General features: G+C 48.2%; 1 protein-coding gene across 1 annotated transcript in view; it reads left to right on the top strand.

Moving 5' to 3' along the window:
• Positions 1-712: 712 nt before the first annotated feature.
• The window catches only part of aicda (activation-induced cytidine deaminase), a gene marked incomplete at both ends in the record, with an annotated part of 21,531 nt that continues 2,243 nt past the window's right edge, over positions 713-20,000 (top strand). Inside the window, 2 exon segments of the mRNA XM_084336736.1 lie at positions 713-729; positions 7,442-7,452. Coding sequence (XP_084192862.1) covers positions 713-729; positions 7,442-7,452 — 28 coding nt within the window.

Below are 20,000 nucleotides of genomic sequence, written 5' to 3' on the forward strand. Positions count from 1 at the left end.
ATCTGGAAGTTTTTATTTAATGATCTGGGAAAACCAAAGTGGAGCGGCTGGTGACTGGGTGCGCTCTCGAGGGTTCTGGAAAGTTCCAGCCCGTTGGCAGAGGTTTCTGACGTACGCGAGAAACTCCAAAGGTTACAAATCACGTCAAACACTCCCCGGGATTCATGTGTGGTCGCTCTGATTGTTTTGTAAATTGCTCATTGTGTAATGACTCCCCAGTAAAAACACTTTTATAGGCGTATAATTTGCCCCATAATAAGGTTTCATTTCAATCATCATGCGCAATAAAGTTGTTTTTCCACCAAACACATATACTAAGCCTACCTTCAAAGACCTTTTCTTTTTTATTCATAAAGATTTTCAGATTAATAATCAATTTTCAGTTCAATCAATATTTTTGCTGAATGATCAAATAATCTGGGCTCAGTTCCCCCAAAAGCATGTTGGCACTAAGAAAATCTCAGCCCATTGACTCAGAATGACACTAAGTTAATAGTTTGTGCTAAGAAGGTGATCTTTGCCCAACCATGTCATTTGTACCTCTTGATTTTCTTTTTGTATCCCTCCATCCAACCAGAGGTGTGTTTTTCTATACGTAGTAGGCTGTTTATGTTTAGAGCCACAGTATGGTCTCTGTCCCCTCACTCACCTCTCCTCTCGACCCCCCCGCCCGCCTGATTGACTGTGTGAGGCAAACCCATCTCTCGAAATGATGACCAAACTGGACAGGTGAGCAAAACTATACGTTCAGCTTACGCATGTATTGAAGTTCATGCATGTTTCTCTCTATTACATAAGACGACCCCATCATGTACTGTAGCCTACTTTACATGCATGCAGTTGAGTTAATTATTATTATTTACTTATTTTAACGGAGGTCCGTGAGTAATATCCACAGTCACGATAAACGCGTGTGTTGAGAAGAAGTGACTGTGGCAGTAAGGGGGCTGCGAGTTAAACTCACTTCCCCATAACGGGGTTAACAGACGCATAGGTACGGTACCCAGGAGTGAATTCACCTCTTAGTGCAGCAGTCTATGTCGTCGCCCGCGGAGCGGGAGACCCGGGTTCAACCCTTCCTCGAGGCATCAGCATTTAATACACAACGCAGAGGAGTCCAATAATCTGTCACATATGCAAGACTAGTATTAGATAATGTGGGATAATATAATATATCACAATAACCGTGGTTACAATAACCATGGTGGCACAATGCCTGTACACTATACATACTGTAGGTTTCAATAATGATGCAGTAATGAACAACTTTCTCTCTCTAGGAGTACGGAACTGAGAGTGAGTTTTTTTTTTTTTTAATGTGTCAGCAAACCTCTGAATGTCCATCACTCACAGTCGGTTAACCGCAGGTTTCACACAAGTAATTCGTTAAAGACATTAAACGCTTGATTCGTTTGCAAAACTTTATGATGAGATTAAACTGTTTTAAATTGATTTATTTTGCTCAGGGGGTTCCTGACTTTATTCCAGCTTTATATGCCTTCATCAGCTTTATAGGTCTTACAATGAATCACCTTCATGAACAGCTTCTGTATTTAGCTCGTATAGAGGCTGACACAACACACTGTTTGGCTGAATTGATTCAAAGCTAAATGTCTTTCAGAACATGAGCTCTAGAAGCTATTTTTAACATTTTCTTCCTTTGTTGAGGTTGAGTTGCAGCTAGACCTAGAGTTTGCACACCTGCACCATTTGCACATTTGTTTAAATACAGTGCTCTCTCTCTCTCTCTCTCTCTCTCTCTCTCTCTCTCTCTCTCTCTCTCTCTCTCTCTCTCTCTCTCTCTCTCTCTCTCTCTCTCTCTCTCTCTCTCTCTCTCTTTCTCCTCATCTTAAGTATGAGAGAGAGAAATAATTGCTAACGGCATAATGTGATTTTTCAGCACCTAATCTTAAATACGTCAAGCTACCTGGCGGATTTCCACTAATCCATCCCCACATTCTAGTGAGGAATGTGTGTCAGCCAAGCCAAGACAGAGAGAGAGAGATTGCACTCTATGGCAGTGAGGTGTGGGGTGAGGGTCCACTTACAAAACAAGACTTTACTCAATGCGACAAACACCCCATTGAGACCCTGCATGCAGAGTTCTGTAAGATTCTCCTACATGTCCAGAGGAAAACTACAAACAATGCATGCAGGGCAGAATTAGGCCATTACCCACTAATACAAAAAATACAAAAAAGAGCCGTCAATGAAACACACCTAAAACAAAGTACTCTTGTACCATTATCAAGCCCTGCAGTGCCAAGAGCTGAGGAGCATCAGGAACTCCCTTACCCAGCTGGTCCTGAGGCTGAGTCCACAAACCTCTATTAACACACCTCAGGAACAGAACACATCACCAATCAATCAGAATAAATCAGATTACTACACAGCTAAAACAAAATGACATCACCTATTGGAAAACACAAACAAAAGCACAGAGCAAAATGCAGTGCTATCTGGCTCTAAATCGACAGTACACCATAGCAGATTATTTGAGCATGGTGACTAAAAAGACTAAAAAGAACCTTGACAAAATACAGACTGAGTGAGCACAGCCTTGCTATTGAAAAGGGGAGGCACAGGAAAACCTGGCTTCCTGCAGAGCAAAGGCTGTGCTGTCATTGCATCCTCAATGAGCCTGAAACAGATATACACTTCCTCACCAAATGTGAAAAATATAAATATATTAGAGAAACGCATTTAATTTTTTTTAAATTAATAACAAAAGATTTTCTTAAACTATCAGATACAGAAAAACTACCAGTCCTACTAGGGGAGGACTCAACAAGCTGTGAGCTAGCAGCTGTCTATGTTGCTGCCTGCCATAAACTGAGGGACAGTGAGTGACAGTCACCTGACACATGTTTATGCTGTAATATTTGATGTTTTATGTTTTGATGATATTTTTATGTATTTTGACATTGATATCTGTTTTCTAATTCATGTTTATGTTCATATTAATAATTTGCTTTGGCAACATGTACAGGTTACATCATGCCAATAAAGCCATTTTAATTGAATTGAATTGAGAGAGAGAGAGAGAGAGAGAGAGAGAGAGAGAGAGAGAGAGAGAGAGAGAGAGAGAGAGAGAGAGAGAGAGAGAGAGAGAGAGAGAGAGAGAGAGAGAGAGAGAGAGAGAGAGAGAGAGAGAGAGAGAGAGAGAGAGAGAGAGAGAGAGAGAGCGATGTTGGCCTGGAGAGACCTAGGCATGTAGGGGTTGGATTATGGGGTGGGGGTGACGGTCAGAATGTTGAAAACATGGTACTCTTACTCTTGCATCTCACCCTACGTCCTCTTCCTCATGCTCCCTCTTCACCATATTCACCTGCACAATAGGTTTGAGCTCATTCTACCATTTAACTTGTAAGCTGCTCTGGATAGGAACGCCTGCTAATTTTTTTTATCTCTCTCATCCCGTATCTCTCTCATCCACTATGTCTCTCATCCCCTATCTCTATCATTCCCTATCTCTCTCATTCCCTATCTCTCTCATCCCCTAACTCTACCACCCCATGTGGGGCAGCGGTGGCCTAAAGGTTAGAGAAGCGGGTTTTGTGACCGGAAGGTCACTGGTTCGATCCCCCGGACCGGCAGGAAAAATCTAGGCTGGGGAAGTGAATTAATAACTCTCTCCCATACCCTTAACACCAACCGCTGAAGTGTCCTTGAGCAAGGCACTTAACCCCCAACTGCTCCAGTGGAGTTGCTCAGTGGCCAACGGTGGCAGACTGTGGTTGTACTGGGCGGCTCCCAGGTGTGAATGGAACTGTGTGAATGTGAAGCAGGGCGTTCCTTTTTTTTATCAACTTTTTCTCCCCATTTTCAATTTTTCTCCCATCCCAATTTCGTATTGTCCAATTCTACCCTCCCCTGTCTCGAACGTTGCTAGACCATGCCTCCCACTGGTCGGCTGCAATGTGGACGTAGCCTTGCATCACGTGTCCCCTCCGGTACACGAGGAGGCAGCCGTCGCATCTTTTCACCTGCACAGCGCGATCTCTCAGTGGCGAGCAGTAACGCGTGGGAGGCTCACGCTGCCCCAGATACTTCCTGATTCTGCTGTACAGGTGCACCAACCGACCTGTAGGAGTCGCTGTCCACAACGTCCAATCCCCACCCACCGGCTTTCCCACCCCCTAATACTGCCAATTGTGTTAGTATGAACGACCAGCCAAGCCGGAAGCAACACAGAGAGCTGGGCTCGAACGCAGCATCTCCTGCGTTAGTGGCGAGCGCCTTGCCCACTGCGCCACTTAGCCGCCCGAAGCAGGGCGTTCCTGAAAAAGAGCATCCGCTCAGCGAACCTACCCTGGGTAAATAAAGGTTAATACAAATAATCTACCTATCTCTATCAAAACAAACTAGGATCACTATGCAAAAAAGGGGGTACAGACAAATGCCTTTTCCTTTAAAAAAGTGACAGAGGAGACAGTGCTTAAAAAGCTTCTGGAGCTCAACCCTACTAAAGCTACAGGAGTAAACAACAAGCTCTTAGAGCACTTGCAGGGGCATTAGTTCAGTGTCATTTGGACTATGCTTGCTTGTCCTGGTATGACAGTGCCCATGCAGCAACTTGAAAAATAGACTTCAAACTGCCCAGAACAAGCTAGTTAGGATAGTCCTGCAGCTCCCCACTCGTACTCACTTAGACCAGCCCCACTTCAACAGCCTGGGGTGGCTCAGGGTGGAAAAAAGAGTATCCATGATAAAATGATGCCTAGTCTATAGGATTTATAAAGGGGAGGTGCCAAGCTACCTTCACAATTACTTCCAATATATAAAAAACAATCGCAGCCATGAAACCAGAGGTAGACACACAAATGTGTTGTGAATGTCTCTCCCTTTTTCTCCGCTCCACAGTAGCAGGTAGCTACATTTCTCGTCCTCTCCTTTCTTCTTGAGTGGGCCCGAAAACATTAGCTCCGCGTGCTGCCTGAACTTCTTCCATTCTCCCGGTAAGTCCAGAGAATCCCAATTCATCCGTGGCGACGGGACTCCGTTGATATCCATGTTCATCCTGCTTCTGACACCATGTCGTATTCGATTTAAAGAGAATAATCTTCAGGACGAGGAGATTGCATTAAGATGTTTATTCAAAGGTAAGCATTAAGTAAGCATGAGTGTAACTCCATCCACGGCTGGCAGCCAACTGACTGTCAGGACCCCTTGTGCAGGTATTCATAATAGGAAGGTGCGCCTGGCGCGCCTGTCGTAAAATGAGATATTCAAAGCATGAATATTACAGGACCCTGATGTAAACAAGACGAAAGTCTTTCTCTGGTCTGCATCCCCTTAACAATTGTATGTATTGAGCTGTACTGTACTGTACCCATTCTGCAATCTGTTAATAAAGTTTTCAATCAATTCAATCAATCAATGTCTCTAATCCACAATAAAATCAATCAATCAATCAATCAATCAATCAATCAACTGTGTGAATGTGAAGCAGGGCGTTTCTTTTTTTTATCAACTTTTTCTCCCCATTTTCAATTTTTCTCCCATCCCAATTTCGTATTGTCCAATTCTACCCTCCCCTGTCTCGAACGTTGCTAGACCATGCCTCCCACTGGTCGGCTGCAATGTGGACGTAGCCTTGCATCACGTGTCCCCTCCGGTACACGAGGAGGCAGCCGTCGCATCTTTTCACCTGCACAGCGCGATCTCTCAGTGGCGAGGAGTAACGCGTGGGAGGCTCACGCTGCCCCCGATACTTCCTGATTCTGCTGTACAGGCGCACCAACCGACCTGTAGGAGTCGCTGTCCACAACGTCCGATCCCCACCCACCGGCTTTCCCACCCCCTAATACTGCCAATTGTGTTAGTATGAACGACCAGCCAAGCCGGAAGCAACACCGAGAGCTGGGCTCGAACGCAGCATCTCCTGCGTTAGTGGCGAGCGCCTTGCCCACTGTGCCACTTAGCCGCCCGAAGCAGGGCGTTCCTGAAAAAGAGCATCCGCTCAGCGAACCTACCCTGGGTAAATAAAGGTTAATACAAATAATCTACCTATCTCTATCAAAACAAACTAGGATCACTATGCAAAAAAGGGGGTACAGACAAATGCCTTTTCCTTTAAAAAAGTGACAGAGGAGACAGTGCTTAAAAAGCTTCTGGAGCTCAACCCTACTAAAGCTACAGGAGTAAACAACATGCCCGCTAGGTTCCTTAGGGATGCAGCTCAGGTTATTTCCCCCAGTATAACGCATATTGTGAATCTTTCCATAGAATCAGGAACGTTTCTAAATGAGCTGGTCAGAGTAATACCACTTTACAAAAAAAGGAAAGATTACAGGAAAGCTCTTAGAGCACTTGCAGGGGCATTAGTTCAGTGTCATTTGGACTATGCTTGCTTGTCCTGGTATGACAGTGCCCATGCAGCAACTTGAAAAATAGACTTCAAACTGCCCAGAACAAGCTAGTTAGGATAGTCCTGCAGCTCCCCACTCGTACTCACTTAGACCAGCCCCACTTCAACAGCCTGGGGTGGCTCAGGGTGGAAAAAAGAGTATCCATGATAAAATGATGCCTAGTCTATAGGATTTATAAAGGGGAGGTGCCAAGCTACCTTCACAATTACTTCCAATATATAAAAAACAATCATAGCCATGAAACCAGAGGTAGACACACAAACATAGTTCCGTTTAGATTCAAACTTATTTCGTACGGCCAGCAGACCTTCCTTTATTACGCTGCAGTTCTGTGGAACAGCCTGCCCAGCAGCATTAAACAGGCCCCCGGGTTACAGTAACTAGCTTCAAAAAGTATGTATGAACATGACTATCAGCATAGGAAAGCGAGGGTAGCATATTTATTTATTATTATTTTATCTTCAACTGTATATGCATATTGTATCTTAATGTTTTATGATGTTGTTTTATGTTGATGTATGTGCTGTTTTTTTAATACCAGGGACCATGATGGAAATAAGTGCTTGCATTTTATCATGTTTTTATCCCTTGGATGATGTATGATGAATTGAAAATGGGGGACCTGTCGTATTCGATTTAAAGAGAATAATCTTCAGGACGAGGAGATTGCATTAAGATGTTTATTCAAGGGTAAGCATTAAGTAAGCATGAGTGTAACTCCATCCACGGCTGGCAGCCAACTGACTGTCAGGACCCCTTGTCAGGTATACATAATAGGAAGGTGTGCCTGGCGCGCCTGTTGTAAATGATATATTCAAAGCATGAATATTACATCCTCCTTCTTTTAAAGAAAGCTTTATAAGCTATGAACAAAATTGAAATAAAGAAAGGTTGTGCAATACTCTGTAAGAGTTTCTTTGTAAACAATAGCAAGTGCGTTACCTGTGTCAAGACCAGGCAATGTAAACAGGTAGGATTAATATGTTAAACATAAAGATTCTTGTATCAAAGGTATTACAGTTCGTATTGTGTGCCCTCTTATTCTGGAAAGTCTGCTTTGAATACTTCAGCTGTGAAGAAGGTATGTATTCAAGGCTTATTTGGTCGTGTGTCTCACCACTCTTACCATATGCAGGTCTTATTTGTAGAATTAGCTTGCTAACAAAATGGGACTATATCGACAAGTAAGCAAGGTAAGTAAGTCATAGATTCAACACATATAGTAAGTCATCATTTCAGCATACATAATAATATAATTCTTTTTTTTTCAATGGGGTAAACGGTGTTATAATAGGGCAGATCCGCCTGCACCCTGTACATTTATAGGTCTAAAACGTCCCGAGGCTTCACTGCTCGGCCGGATCTGGTGTAGTATGAAGCTGAGTTCTCTTCTGAGTCCTCTGACAGTTCAGGGTTGTTGGTCTCCGGCGGTTGATCGACGCTCTCTGGACTTGGCATACCGTCGCTGTCCTGGAAGTGTTCCTCTTTTGTGTCCCTCAGGTGCCTGCGGTTGCGGCGGTATTCGCGTCCATCTTGGGTGCGAACGTGGTATGACCGCGCAGTGTCGGCTGGTTGTATGACTACTGCTGGCCTCCAGCGTCCATGTTCTTGGAGCCTGACAGATTCACCACAATGTAGGGGGGGCAGTGGTCTAGCTGACCTGTCATAGTATTTCTTCTGGTGCTGTTGTCTCTGCATTCGCTTGTCATGTCCATCTTTGGGGTTTACTACCCCTGGCCGCAGCTGTTGGTTGGTGCTCGGGAGGGTTGAGCGTAGCCTGCGGCTCATCAACAGCTGTGCCGGCGATTTGAAGTTGTTGACTGGGGTGTTACAATACTCCAGGAGGCTTAGGTACGGGTCTCTTCCGTCTGCCTTAGCCTTGTCCATGAGTGATTTTGCCGTCTTCACAGTTCTCTCCGCTAGTCCGTTGCTTTGCGGATAATGTGGGCTTGACGTGACGTGTGTAAACTCCCACGACTTGGCGAATGCCTCGAACTCTTTAGACTTGTATTGTGGTCCGTTGTCTGAGACTATGGTCTCTGGGACGCCATGCCTGGCACAGGCTGCCTTTAGCTTGTGGACAACAGCTGCCGATGTGGTGCTGTGGAGTCTGTCTAGTTCGAAGAATCTGCTGTAATAGTCGACGGTCACAACATAGTCCTGGTTGTTCCAGTTAAAGAGATCTGTCCCTACAACCTGCCAGGGGCGGTCTGGGATACGATGAGGCATCATAGGCTCCTTGGTGTTTGATGGGCGGCGCTCTTGGCATATTGAGCACTTCTCCACGACTTGCTCTATATGTCTACCCATTCCAGGCCAGAACATGATGTCTCGTGCTCTCAGTTTGCATTTTTCCATTCCCATGTGGCCTGCATGGATCTTGATCAGCATCTCTCCTCTGAGGCTGGTAGGGATGACTATCTTCTCCCCTTTGAAAATGATTCCATTCGTTTTGGATAGTTCATCTCGGTGATTCCAGTATTCAGTGATGTTCTGGGGGCATTGTTTTCTTTCCTCAGGCCATCCCTCCAGGATAGCCTGGCTGAGCAGCTTTAGCTGTGTGTCATTGTCTGTTGTTTCTCTGATCTCCTGTAGCCTGTCGTCGTGCACAGGTAAGCTGTTGTATACCATGTGTACCTGAAGGTCCATCCCTTCACTGAGACCGTCGTCGTGAGAGGTGAGTGATTTCCTGGACAGCGTGTCGGCAACTGGGATGTCTTTCCCAGGGCGGTGCACGATCGTGAAGTTGTACTTGTGTAGTTGTAGTATCATCCTCTGTAACCGCGGTGGGGCTGCGGCGATCGGCTTCTTCATGATCGACTCCAGGGGCTTGTGGTCGGATTGCACCATAACATGGCAACCGTAGGCATATTGGTGGAAACGTTTGAATCCATAAAGGACTGCGTACATCTCCTTTTCGATTTGTGCGTAGTTGACCTCGCTGTCCGTGAGTGATCTGGATGCGTAGCTAATGGGCCTTCCTTCCTGCATCAGCACAGCACCCAGACCATACTTTGATGCGTCCACTTGCAAGTTGAGCTCCTTATCTGGGTCAAAGTAAATGAGGACTGGCCCCGGTTCACTGGTAAGTATGTCTTTCATCTTTTGGAATGCAGCGTCATGCTGCGCGTCCCACAGGAACTCATTCGATTGTTTAAGCAGCTGTCTCATGGGTGCGTTGATCTCGGAGAGGCTCGGGGCGAATTTCGCCAGATAGTTGACCATACCTAGCACGGTCTCCAGTTCTGCACGGCTCTTTGGCGCCTCCATTTCCTTGATGGCAGCTATCTTGCCTGGGTCAGGCTTCATGCCGTCAGCTGAAAGGACGTGCCCGAAGTAGCTCACTTCGGTGGCTCCGATGGTGCACTTGTCTGCGTTGAGCCGAACGCCTCTCTCCCGTGATCTCACCAACATTGCATGTAGATTCTTATCGTGTTCCTCTCTGGTCGCGCCATATACAAGGATGTCGTCTACTATACAGTAGCTGCTACTCCGTTCAGTCCCTCGTATGTCTCGTCGATTTTCCGTTGGAACTCGTCCTGGGCAGAAGCGAGCCCAAATGGTAATCGTAGGAATCCGTATCGTCCAAACGGTGTGTTGAACGTCGTCAGCTTCGATGATTCTGTGGAGAGCTTGATGGACCAGTATCCCGACCTTGCATCCAGTACGCTGAAATAGCGTGCGCCTGTTAGTCTGGGTGTGATGTCCTCTAGTGTCGGCAGAGGGTAGTGCGGGCGCTTGATAGCCTTGTTTAGCTCCTTAGGGTCCAAACATAGTCTGAGCTTGCCTGTGCGTGGTTTCTCAACAATGACCAGTGCACTGACCCACTCCGTTGGTTCGATGACTTTAGCGATGATCTGTGTGTCTTCCATACTCTGTAGCTCCTTTTTTAGTCGGCCACGCAGGGCGATCGGTGTCCTTCTCAGTGGGCAGACTACTGGCGTGGCGTCTGGGTCTATATGGATGTGACACTCTCCTGGGAATAGTCCGATCCCTTTAAACACGTTGTGGTATTCTTCCATGATGGTCTGTTTATCTGTGTAGGCATTTACTGACAACACTAGTTTAATGAGGTCCATATTCAGGCATGCCTGTAAACCTAGAACTGGGGGTGCCTGAGTGTCTACTATGTAAAAGTCTAACAACATGTCACGCTCTTTGTATTTACACTTTAACGTGCATGTGCCCTTTACCACTAGTTTCTCTCCACCATATCCTGTCAGTCTGCGTGAAGTAGGCTGTACTTTGCGTTTATCTTGTAAACTGTGATACTCTCTCAAAGGAATTACATTTACTTGTGCACCTGTGTCTAGCTTAAATTTAAGCTCTGTGCCCTGTTTTCCTACTTGTATGTCTGCGAACGCTTGTTCTGTTGCATCAAACCGTCTGTCTGTCACGGTGTCTACATACAGTTCGTCTGACTCTTCTCCTGACTCAGAGCGCATGCTAATCTCGTGTACTGACTTTTTCTGGAAACTACCGGCCCTGCAGACTTTTGCAAAGTGGTTCCATTTTCCACACTTCGTGCATTGTTTCCCCCTAGCTACACAGTTATCTCCTTCCTTGTGAGCTCTACTCCCACAGTATCCACAGTTCTTACGTGTGTCTGTGTTGCTCGCTCTGTTCGCTCTCTCTGTCCACTCTGTTCTGGGGCGGTACCTCTGTGCGCTATACTTCTGTTCATGTCTGTGCACCTCGTGCACAAGCTGCTCCTGCGCGCTGCTCGCGGCGCCAGTAAAGCTCTTTATCTGTGATTGTGCTAGCTCGTGGGCTCTAGCTATATCTACCGCTTTGTCTAACGACAAGTCTGATCCAACGTTTAATAGTTTCTCTCTTACTTTTGCTGAGTGTATGCCAAACACTATGCGGTCTCTAACCATCTCATCATTGTTCACATATGCACAGTCCTTCACGAGTAGTTTCAATGCAGTGACAAATTGTTCAAATGACTCGCTAGGTTGCTGGGTTTTTTCATGGAATTTGTACCTAGCGAAAATCGTATTCCTCCTTGGAAGTAAGTATGCTTCGAAATTGTCATAGTAGCTCTTCAATACCTTTGCTTCATCTGCACTGAGAGTCCATGTGTTGTGAATGTCTCTCCCTTTTTCTCCGCTCCACAGTAGCAGGTAGCTACATTTCTCGTCCTCTCCTTTCTTCTTGAGTGGGCCCGAAAACATTAGCTCCGCGTGCTGCCTGAACTTCTTCCATTCTCCCGGTAAGTCCAGAGAATCCCAATTCATCCGTGGCGACGGGACTCCGTTGATATCCATGTTCATCCTGCTTCTGACACCATGTCGTATTCGATTTAAAGAGAATAATCTTCAGGACGAGGAGATTGCATTAAGATGTTTATTCAAAGGTAAGCATTAAGTAAGCATGAGTGTAACTCCATCCACGGCTGGCAGCCAACTGACTGTCAGGACCCCTTGTGCAGGTATTCATAATAGGAAGGTGCGCCTGGCGCGCCTGTCGTAAAATGAGATATTCAAAGCATGAATATTACAGGACCCTGATGTAAACAAGACGAAAGTCTTTCTCTGGTCTGCATCCCCTTAACAATTGTATGTATTGAGCTGTACTGTACTGTACCCATTCTGCAATCTGTTAATAAAGTTTTCAATCAATTCAATCAATCAATGTCTCTAATCCACAATAAAATCAATCAATCAATCAATCAATCAACTGGTCAGACTACTGCTTGGCCTTACTCCTAAAAAACCCACCTTACCCCTACCCATTTTGACAACCTAGGATGGCTTAGAGTAGCCGCTCTCAAAGAGCACCTACGGGTGGCTGCAATTGGAAACGGGCCCCGGTAAATGTCCCAATCCCCCCCCCCCAACCCCACCGACCCACCCAACCCCCTCCAATGTACAGTTTCTTCCCCTTCGGATGTATATATTTTTTTTAACAATCTTTTTCTTTCATACACAGTACTGTATATTTGTATGTCTTGTATGTCATAAATGTCTTGATGAATTGAAAAGGGAGGACCCTGACCCACAAGACGAAAATCTTTCTCTGGTCTGCATCCTCTTAGCAGTTGTTTGTATTGAGCCGTATACTGTATTGTACCTGTTGTGAAGGGCCAGATTAAACCGAATATATATATTTATTTATATATATATATTTAATTGTATTTGTATATTCTCTAATATTCCCTGATATCCCTTGTATATTCCTTGTACAATATGCATTGAATATCCATTCTAGCCTACTGAACATCCCATAATAGTCTCCATTCTACTATTGGTCGAGACCTTGGTGCCAGGTTGCCATACCCCCCAGACCCAGTTCAAACGTACCGCTCAACATGTACGAACAAGTCCTAGTTCCGCGTAGGAATCTGGCTACCGCACCACTAATGGTACTATTTGTTCATAGTGCGTATATATACTGCGCTACTAAAGTAGGACTTCCTTTTTAGTCCAGTTTCTTACCCTCCAATAGAGTGACAGACGTAAAGCCTCCCCGCGACGCCACGTGTGGGAGTAAGGCCAAGTTCGGCCTACCATCGGCATTGAGACATCGTGTATATTAATATTTGAATAGTCATATTTGGCACTATATCGTCGAGTTGGACGTAGTCTATTAAGCTAATAATAGTCTATTCATATGTAGTGCTTCGTGCGGTGAGAATACTATCGTAGTCAGCACCCCCATCGTTTCGGGTAGAACTGGCTGCTTATCCAGGGTGGCCGACCCCATGTGAGGCTGCACCCGAGGAGCCCCAGAGCCGACTGGACCTGCATACCGGATTATTCTACCGACGACAGCCCGCCTTCCCAGGCACGGATTATGCTTTGTATACAGTGATTATTCTATGGATAAAGACCAACACTGCCGTGTGTTGGAAACCCCCCCCCCGGAGAGGACGACAGGTGAGGAGACGCTCTACACGACGAGGTCGCTTCACGTCTCTCCGTCGTGGACCGGAGGAAGCCGGCCCACGGAGGGTCCAACTGCTTTCATCTGTGGATCGAGGATCGCTGAGGCACCGAGCCGCACAACCGTGGGTTCTCCCAGGATACCCTCGGCCAGATGGATACAGCCAGACTCTACCCCCCCCCCCCTTCTCCAGTTGTCTTACAAGCGACCGGAATTCCCCCCTAGTGTATCCAGTTCTATAATCATTAAAGTATCATTGCTATTGTTCCTTAAATATTCCAGGTTGTATATTTACCGCCTGCGCCACCAGAGATTGGACGTTCTCTATTGATATACCAACGAATACTCATTTGCCATAAAAGTGCATCCTATTTCAAATCATAAATGTAATTAAGTGATTGCTCTACATACCTTTTGCTATGTATTAATTATTATTAAACGCAGACTTTCGACTTGGTACATTTGTGTTGGATCGTTTCATCTACGTGGGAGTGTTTACCATAATTATTTATGCCTAGTACTGGGTGGCCAGAGTCTAAAGTACAAGAGGTAGTGGTAGTAAGTATCATATCTAACAATACAGTCTGGGAATTGTACCCCTCAGTTACAATTGGTCCTTCGAGCCGGAGGGTAATTAGTGTAATATTAATATAGTGTTATTAATATTGAAATGGCCTATGATGAACACTCCACGAAACGATCCTCCTAACCAACACCCGCAGCACGAACGACGGCTCCCTCAGTACTTAGAGGCTTACGCTGTCAGTCAACAACCTAGTCTTCTACTAACAGTAAACGCGGTAAAACTAGAAAGTAAAAGTATGTCTAACCCCAACGCCCAGACTACCCCGACCATAGAGGCCCCTACGGGTTCTAATGTAACTGACCAAGCTCACGGTGGGGACCAGTGGGAACCAGACATGACTTCACACCCCGCCAGTACTGAAGAAGTAGTCCCCGATGAGTCCCGGGAGGAATACAACGCTACCGAGAGAGAACTCGGCACGGAAGAAGACGGGGAGAGCACCGTGGAGATAGAGCTCCAAGGCTCCGCAAGGAGTACCCCGAGGGAAGGCTCCCCTATACAACCGCCTTCTCCCAGCGAGGCAGAGAGGACCCTACAGCAGGCCTTCCTCATCAGCCTGAACGCCGCTGCTGAACGCGACCGACTGCAGATCCAGCAGCGGAGCGAAGAAGAGCATATACGTCTAGAAATAAGACGCATTCAGATGGAAGAGAATGTGGCCCGAGACCGAGCAGACAGCCAGCGAGCAGCTGCTGGTGCTCTACGGGACGCAGAGCGCGACAGACAGCAAGCACAACTAATAGAACAGCTGATCAGACGGACAACACCCTCTCCCTCCGCCAGAGGCTCCAGGAACTCGTCTAGACACACCTCCAGGGCGGCATCCCCTAGCCGAGTAAACAACCCTGAACTTGACCAACAGACGAGGTCTATACCCCCCACAGACCACCTCCCCCCACCGGTCCAAGCGAGACCTAGCAACCGGGAAGGAGCAGCATATCCTGTGGAGAGGCTAAACCAGAGACTACAAGCACTGGAGGACCTAACTGAAGACGAAGAGGAAGAGGAGGAGAACCGCGCCCGACGACAGCACAGTACTCTACCGGACCAGGAGGTCCGGTACAGCCCAGGCTATACTCCCGCGGAGCTGCGCTACAGACCCCCGACTCTATACACGGGTGAGCACGACGCACGACCCGCACCGAGGAACAGCACCTGGACAAGCGGGCCATGGTACACTGCCGGTACCAGCCCATACCAAGGAGCGGGAGGAGACTCGCCTAGGAGGCCTCTCCCCCAACGCTCGCCGATGTATCCACAGTCAGCGTCATACATTGGCACGCCTATGGTACCCGACTTCACCCAAGAGAACCGGGCCCAGTATACAGAACTCTGCATGTGTCTGGAGACCATGTTGGTGGATGTATTGGATGAACGCCATAAATACGCCATCCTACTGAAGCACTTAAAGGTACCCCGCGCACATAATATAGCGCTCGCCTACGCGACTTCCACCACCCCATACACAGCAGCGCTGGTAGCATTGGACCAGAGGTATGGGCGCATATGGGATTACGTGATCCAGGAGATCCGACACATCGACCGCTTACCCCCAGCAATAGACAATCGAGCACTGGACGACCTGTCCATCAGAGTGCAGTCCCTGGTAGGGATGTTGGGAGCGCAGAGAGAGAAGGGGAGGCATGAACTTTACGCCAACTCAAATGTGGAAAGGATCTTGGAGAAGCTGCCGCCCGCTCGACAGGAGCGTTTTAGGCGGCAGAGAGACCACCGAGACCCGAATGGCCCCGAACCGAACCTCCTCGATCTAGCAGACTTCCTGGCGAGAGAAGTCAGCAGCCTACGGCTAGATACATTCGGACGGAGCACCCCTGGCTCCAGAGAAGGAACCAGACGACTAAATGATGGAAGAAGATCGGTGACTGTGATGCACCAATCGGAGTCAGTACCGAGCAGCAGGAGCCACAGTACCCCCTCCAGAACGGAGAAGTGGAAGATAGTGTGCCCCTACTGTGAGAAAGAACACTGGCTAGCGCAATGTGACTCCTTCCCCAAGCTGAACGCGGAGGAAGCAAGTCAATGGATAAAGTCCAACAAGCGCTGTTTTCGCTGTGCGCGCTCACACATGGCAGCCGAATGCCGCTTAAAGAAAAGGTGCACCAAGTGCGATGGAGCCCATCTGGACATACTTCACGACAGTAACAGACGGCGCCCTTCACCCGCACCATCCAGCAGCAAAGCGAGCGTCATGTACATCGATCCCGCCAGCAGCAGTGGAGCCCGAGTACTCCTAAAAGTAGTGCGTGTGACACTAAGCTACCAGAATAAAGTCCTGGACACTTACGCCGTCCTCGATGACGGGTCAGAGAAGACCCTTCTGCTCGCCTCCGCTGCGGCCCAGCTAGGGCTGCGGGGAAGCGAAACCCAATTGACAATTCGGACAATAAGACGAGATTTGAAGACGATAAAGGGCGAGAATGTCTCATTCTCTATCGCAGCAAGCGGCCAGCCTGAGCGACGGTACCAGATTACAGACGCTTTCACCAGCCAAGAAATAGGACTGTCGCGGTACACATACCCCGTCGCCAAGCTGATGGAGAAATATGCACATCTGCGCAAGTTACCGATCCCGCTCATAGACAATGCTATGCCGACCCTGTTGATAGGCTCCGACCATGCAGACCTCATTGTCCCGATAGACCGGGTTCATACCGGACCCCGAGGCTGTCCTGCAGCAGTCGAGACCCGTTTGGGATGGACTCTCCAAGGCCCGCTCGCCAAATCTCTCAACCGAAGTACAGCCACTAGATGTCTCCACTCCCGAGTCACAGAGGGAGAAACCGCACTCCTGCAACACGTAGAGCGGCTATGGACCTTGGAACAAATGCCCTTTAAGAACGGAAAGAAAGACATTCGCTCTAAAGATGACATTTACGCCATTCACCTCCTCGAGACAGGGACCAAGAGAGTCCCGGTCAACGGCGTGTTGAGATACGCCACGCCAATCCTGCGGCGAGAAGGAATGCCTACTTTCCACGCCAAGACAGACGCCACAGAACGGTACCTGCTGAACACGGAGCGGCGCTTAGCCAAGAACCCCGCCCAAGAGAGTGTATACCGCGCCGAGATTGAGAAGCTCATCACAGCGGGACACGTCACAAAGATGGACATTAAAGAGGCTGACCAGACCACTGAATCGTGGTACGTGCCTCACCACAAGGTCCATCACAACGGTAAAGACCGCATAGTATTTAACTGCAGCTACCAGATCGGATCCCAAAATCTGAATAAAGAGTTACTGCCCGGTCCCACACTCGGCCCCTCCCTACTCGGCGTTCTACTCCGCTTCCGCCAGGAAAGGGTGGCCATCAGCGGGGACATTAAAGGAATGTTCCTGCAGGTGAGATTAGTAGAGGAGGACAAGCCCCTGTTACGGTTCCTATGGAGAGAGAAGCCAGGAGATGAGCACCCAGCCATCTACCAATGGGAAGTCCTCCCCTTCGGAACGACGTGCAGCCCCTGCTGTGCTACATTTGCACTACAGAAACATGTAGCAGAGGACCCAGCAGCGGACGAAGAGGTCCGACACAGCGTAAAGAACAGCTTCTACGTAGACAACTGTCTACAAAGCCTTTCAACCCAGGAAGAAGCCGAGGCTCTCCTGATTAAACTCCGCGCCTCATTGATCAAAGGCGGCTTTGATCTCAGGCAGTGGGCCAGCAGCGATCCGCAAGTACTGCGCAGCCTCTCCTCCGAGGACAAGGCAGCCAGCAGCGAGACCTGGATGGCTACAATCCCGGGAGAAGCCCAGGAGATGACTCTGGGATTGGTGTGGCGATTCAAAACAGATTCGCTTCACTACAGACACAAGCCCCTGACTACGGAGCAGGGAAGGCCGGCGGCGGCGCCGACCACCAGACGGAGTGTGTACACAACACTCGCCCGACAATATGACCCGCTAGGATGTATTCTACCGTACACCACCAGGGCAAAAATGATTGTACGAGCATTGTGGGACAAGGACCAGGGCTGGGACGACCCCATTCCCGCACACCTTGCATCCACCTGGAGAGAGTGGGAGATGGAGCTCCACTCACTCCCAGGCGTTAATATGCGCCGAAGCTACTTCCCACCCACGGTGAGGCCAGAGACATGTAAAATGGACTTACACGTCTTCAGTGACGCCTCAGAGGTCGCATACGGATCAGTAGCCTACTTGCGGGCCCAAGAAGAGGGGGGAGAGATCTACACAGCATTTGTCCTCGCCCGCTCGAGAATAGCCCCACGCAAGCAACAATCTATCCCACGTCTAGAGCTCTGCGCAGCCCTAGCCGGAGCGCACCTAGCCACGCTCATCCAACGTGAGCTCACCATACCGGTGTCTAGAACAATCCTGTGGTCAGATTCCACGACAGTACTCGCCTGGATCAAATCGGACTCATGCAAGTACAAAGTCTTCGTGGGAGTCAGAGTCACCGAGATTCAAGACTTAACCGAAGAGTTAACCGGAGAAACAGAGTGGCGCTACGTTGATACAAAACAGAACCCAGCTGACGTCATCACCCGGGGAATGCCCCTAGATGACCTCACCCGTCGCAATGTCTACAGTGACGGCCCAGCATTCCTAAAGCTCCCGGAAGGAGAGTGGCCCACGCCTATCCCGAGGGAAGCAAGTCAAGAGGAGGCTGAGAATAAGAAACCTATGTTCTGTGGATTGAGCACTGTTATCTCCGCAGACCCCAACATAGATGATTGCACTACCATAGAGAGTGCACAACAAAGGACATTCCTACTGCACTACCTACCGTCTCTACAGACCCGCCAGAAGTGGGTAAAGGAGAGAGACAATTTGACAGAAGGAACAGTCGTCATGATTATTGATCAATCACTGCCCAGAGCTATGTGGCCGGCCGGCCGCGTAAGCAAAGTGATCACCGGTGCCGACGGCAAGGTCCGAGCAGCTGAAGTGCTTGTCCAGGGTCGCACTTACACCCGTCCCGTGGCGAGGCTCATAGAACTGCCCCGACTCCCAGACACAATCGATGATGACCATGACCCTATAACCCTATGACTTTGTGAAGTTGACTGACCCCTACAGCAAACCCTTATGTGTAAATAGACAACGCGATTAATCTGTCTCTGCTTAACTGATTAGGTCTGGGACCAATCAGGGGGTGGCTGTTGTGAAGGGCCAGATTAAACCGAATATATATATTTATTTATATATATATATTTAATTGTATTTGTATATTCTCTAATATTCCCTGATATCCCTTGTATATTCCTTGTACAATATGCATTGAATATCCATTCTAGCCTACTGAACATCCCATAATAGTCTCCATTCTACTATTGGTCGAGACCTTGGTGCCAGGTTGCCATACCCCCCAGACCCAGTTCAAACGTACCGCTCAACATGTACGAACAAGTCCTAGTTCCGCGTAGGAATCTGGCTACCGCACCACTAATGGTACTATTTGTTCATAGTGCGTATATATACTGCGCTACTAAAGTAGGACTTCCTTTTTAGTCCAGTTTCTTACCCTCCAATAGAGTGACAGACGTAAAGCCTCCCCGCGACGCCACGTGTGGGAGTAAGGCCAAGTTCGGCCTACCATCGGCATTGAGACATCGTGTATATTAATATTTGAATAGTCATATTTGGCACTATATCGTCGAGTTGGACGTAGTCTATTAAGCTAATAATAGTCTATTCATATGTAGTGCTTCGTGCGGTGAGAATACTATCGTAGTCAGCACCCCCATCGTTTCGGGTAGAACTGGCTGCTTATCCAGGGTGGCCGACCCCATGTGAGGCTGCACCCGAGGAGCCCCAGAGCCGACGAGCGAGTGGACCTGCATACCGGATTATTCTACCGACGACAGCCCGCCTTCCCAGGCACGGATTATGCTTTGTATACAGTGATTATTCTATGGATAAAGACCAACACTGCCGTGTGTTGGAAACCCCCCCCCCCCCGGAGAGGACGACAGGTGAGGAGACGCTCTACACGACGAGGTCGCTTCACGTCTCTCCGTCGTGGACCGGAGGAAGCCGGCCCACGGAGGGTCCAACTGCTTTCATCTGTGGATCGAGGATCGCTGAGGCACCGAGCCGCACAACCGTGGGTTCTCCCAGGATACCCTCGGCCAGACGGATACAGCCAGACTCTACCCCCCCCCCCCCTTCTCCA

Source organism: Notolepis coatsorum (genome assembly GCF_963971535.1).
Source record: "Notolepis coatsorum genome assembly, chromosome: 19".
NCBI lineage: Eukaryota > Metazoa > Chordata > Actinopteri > Aulopiformes > Paralepididae > Notolepis > Notolepis coatsorum.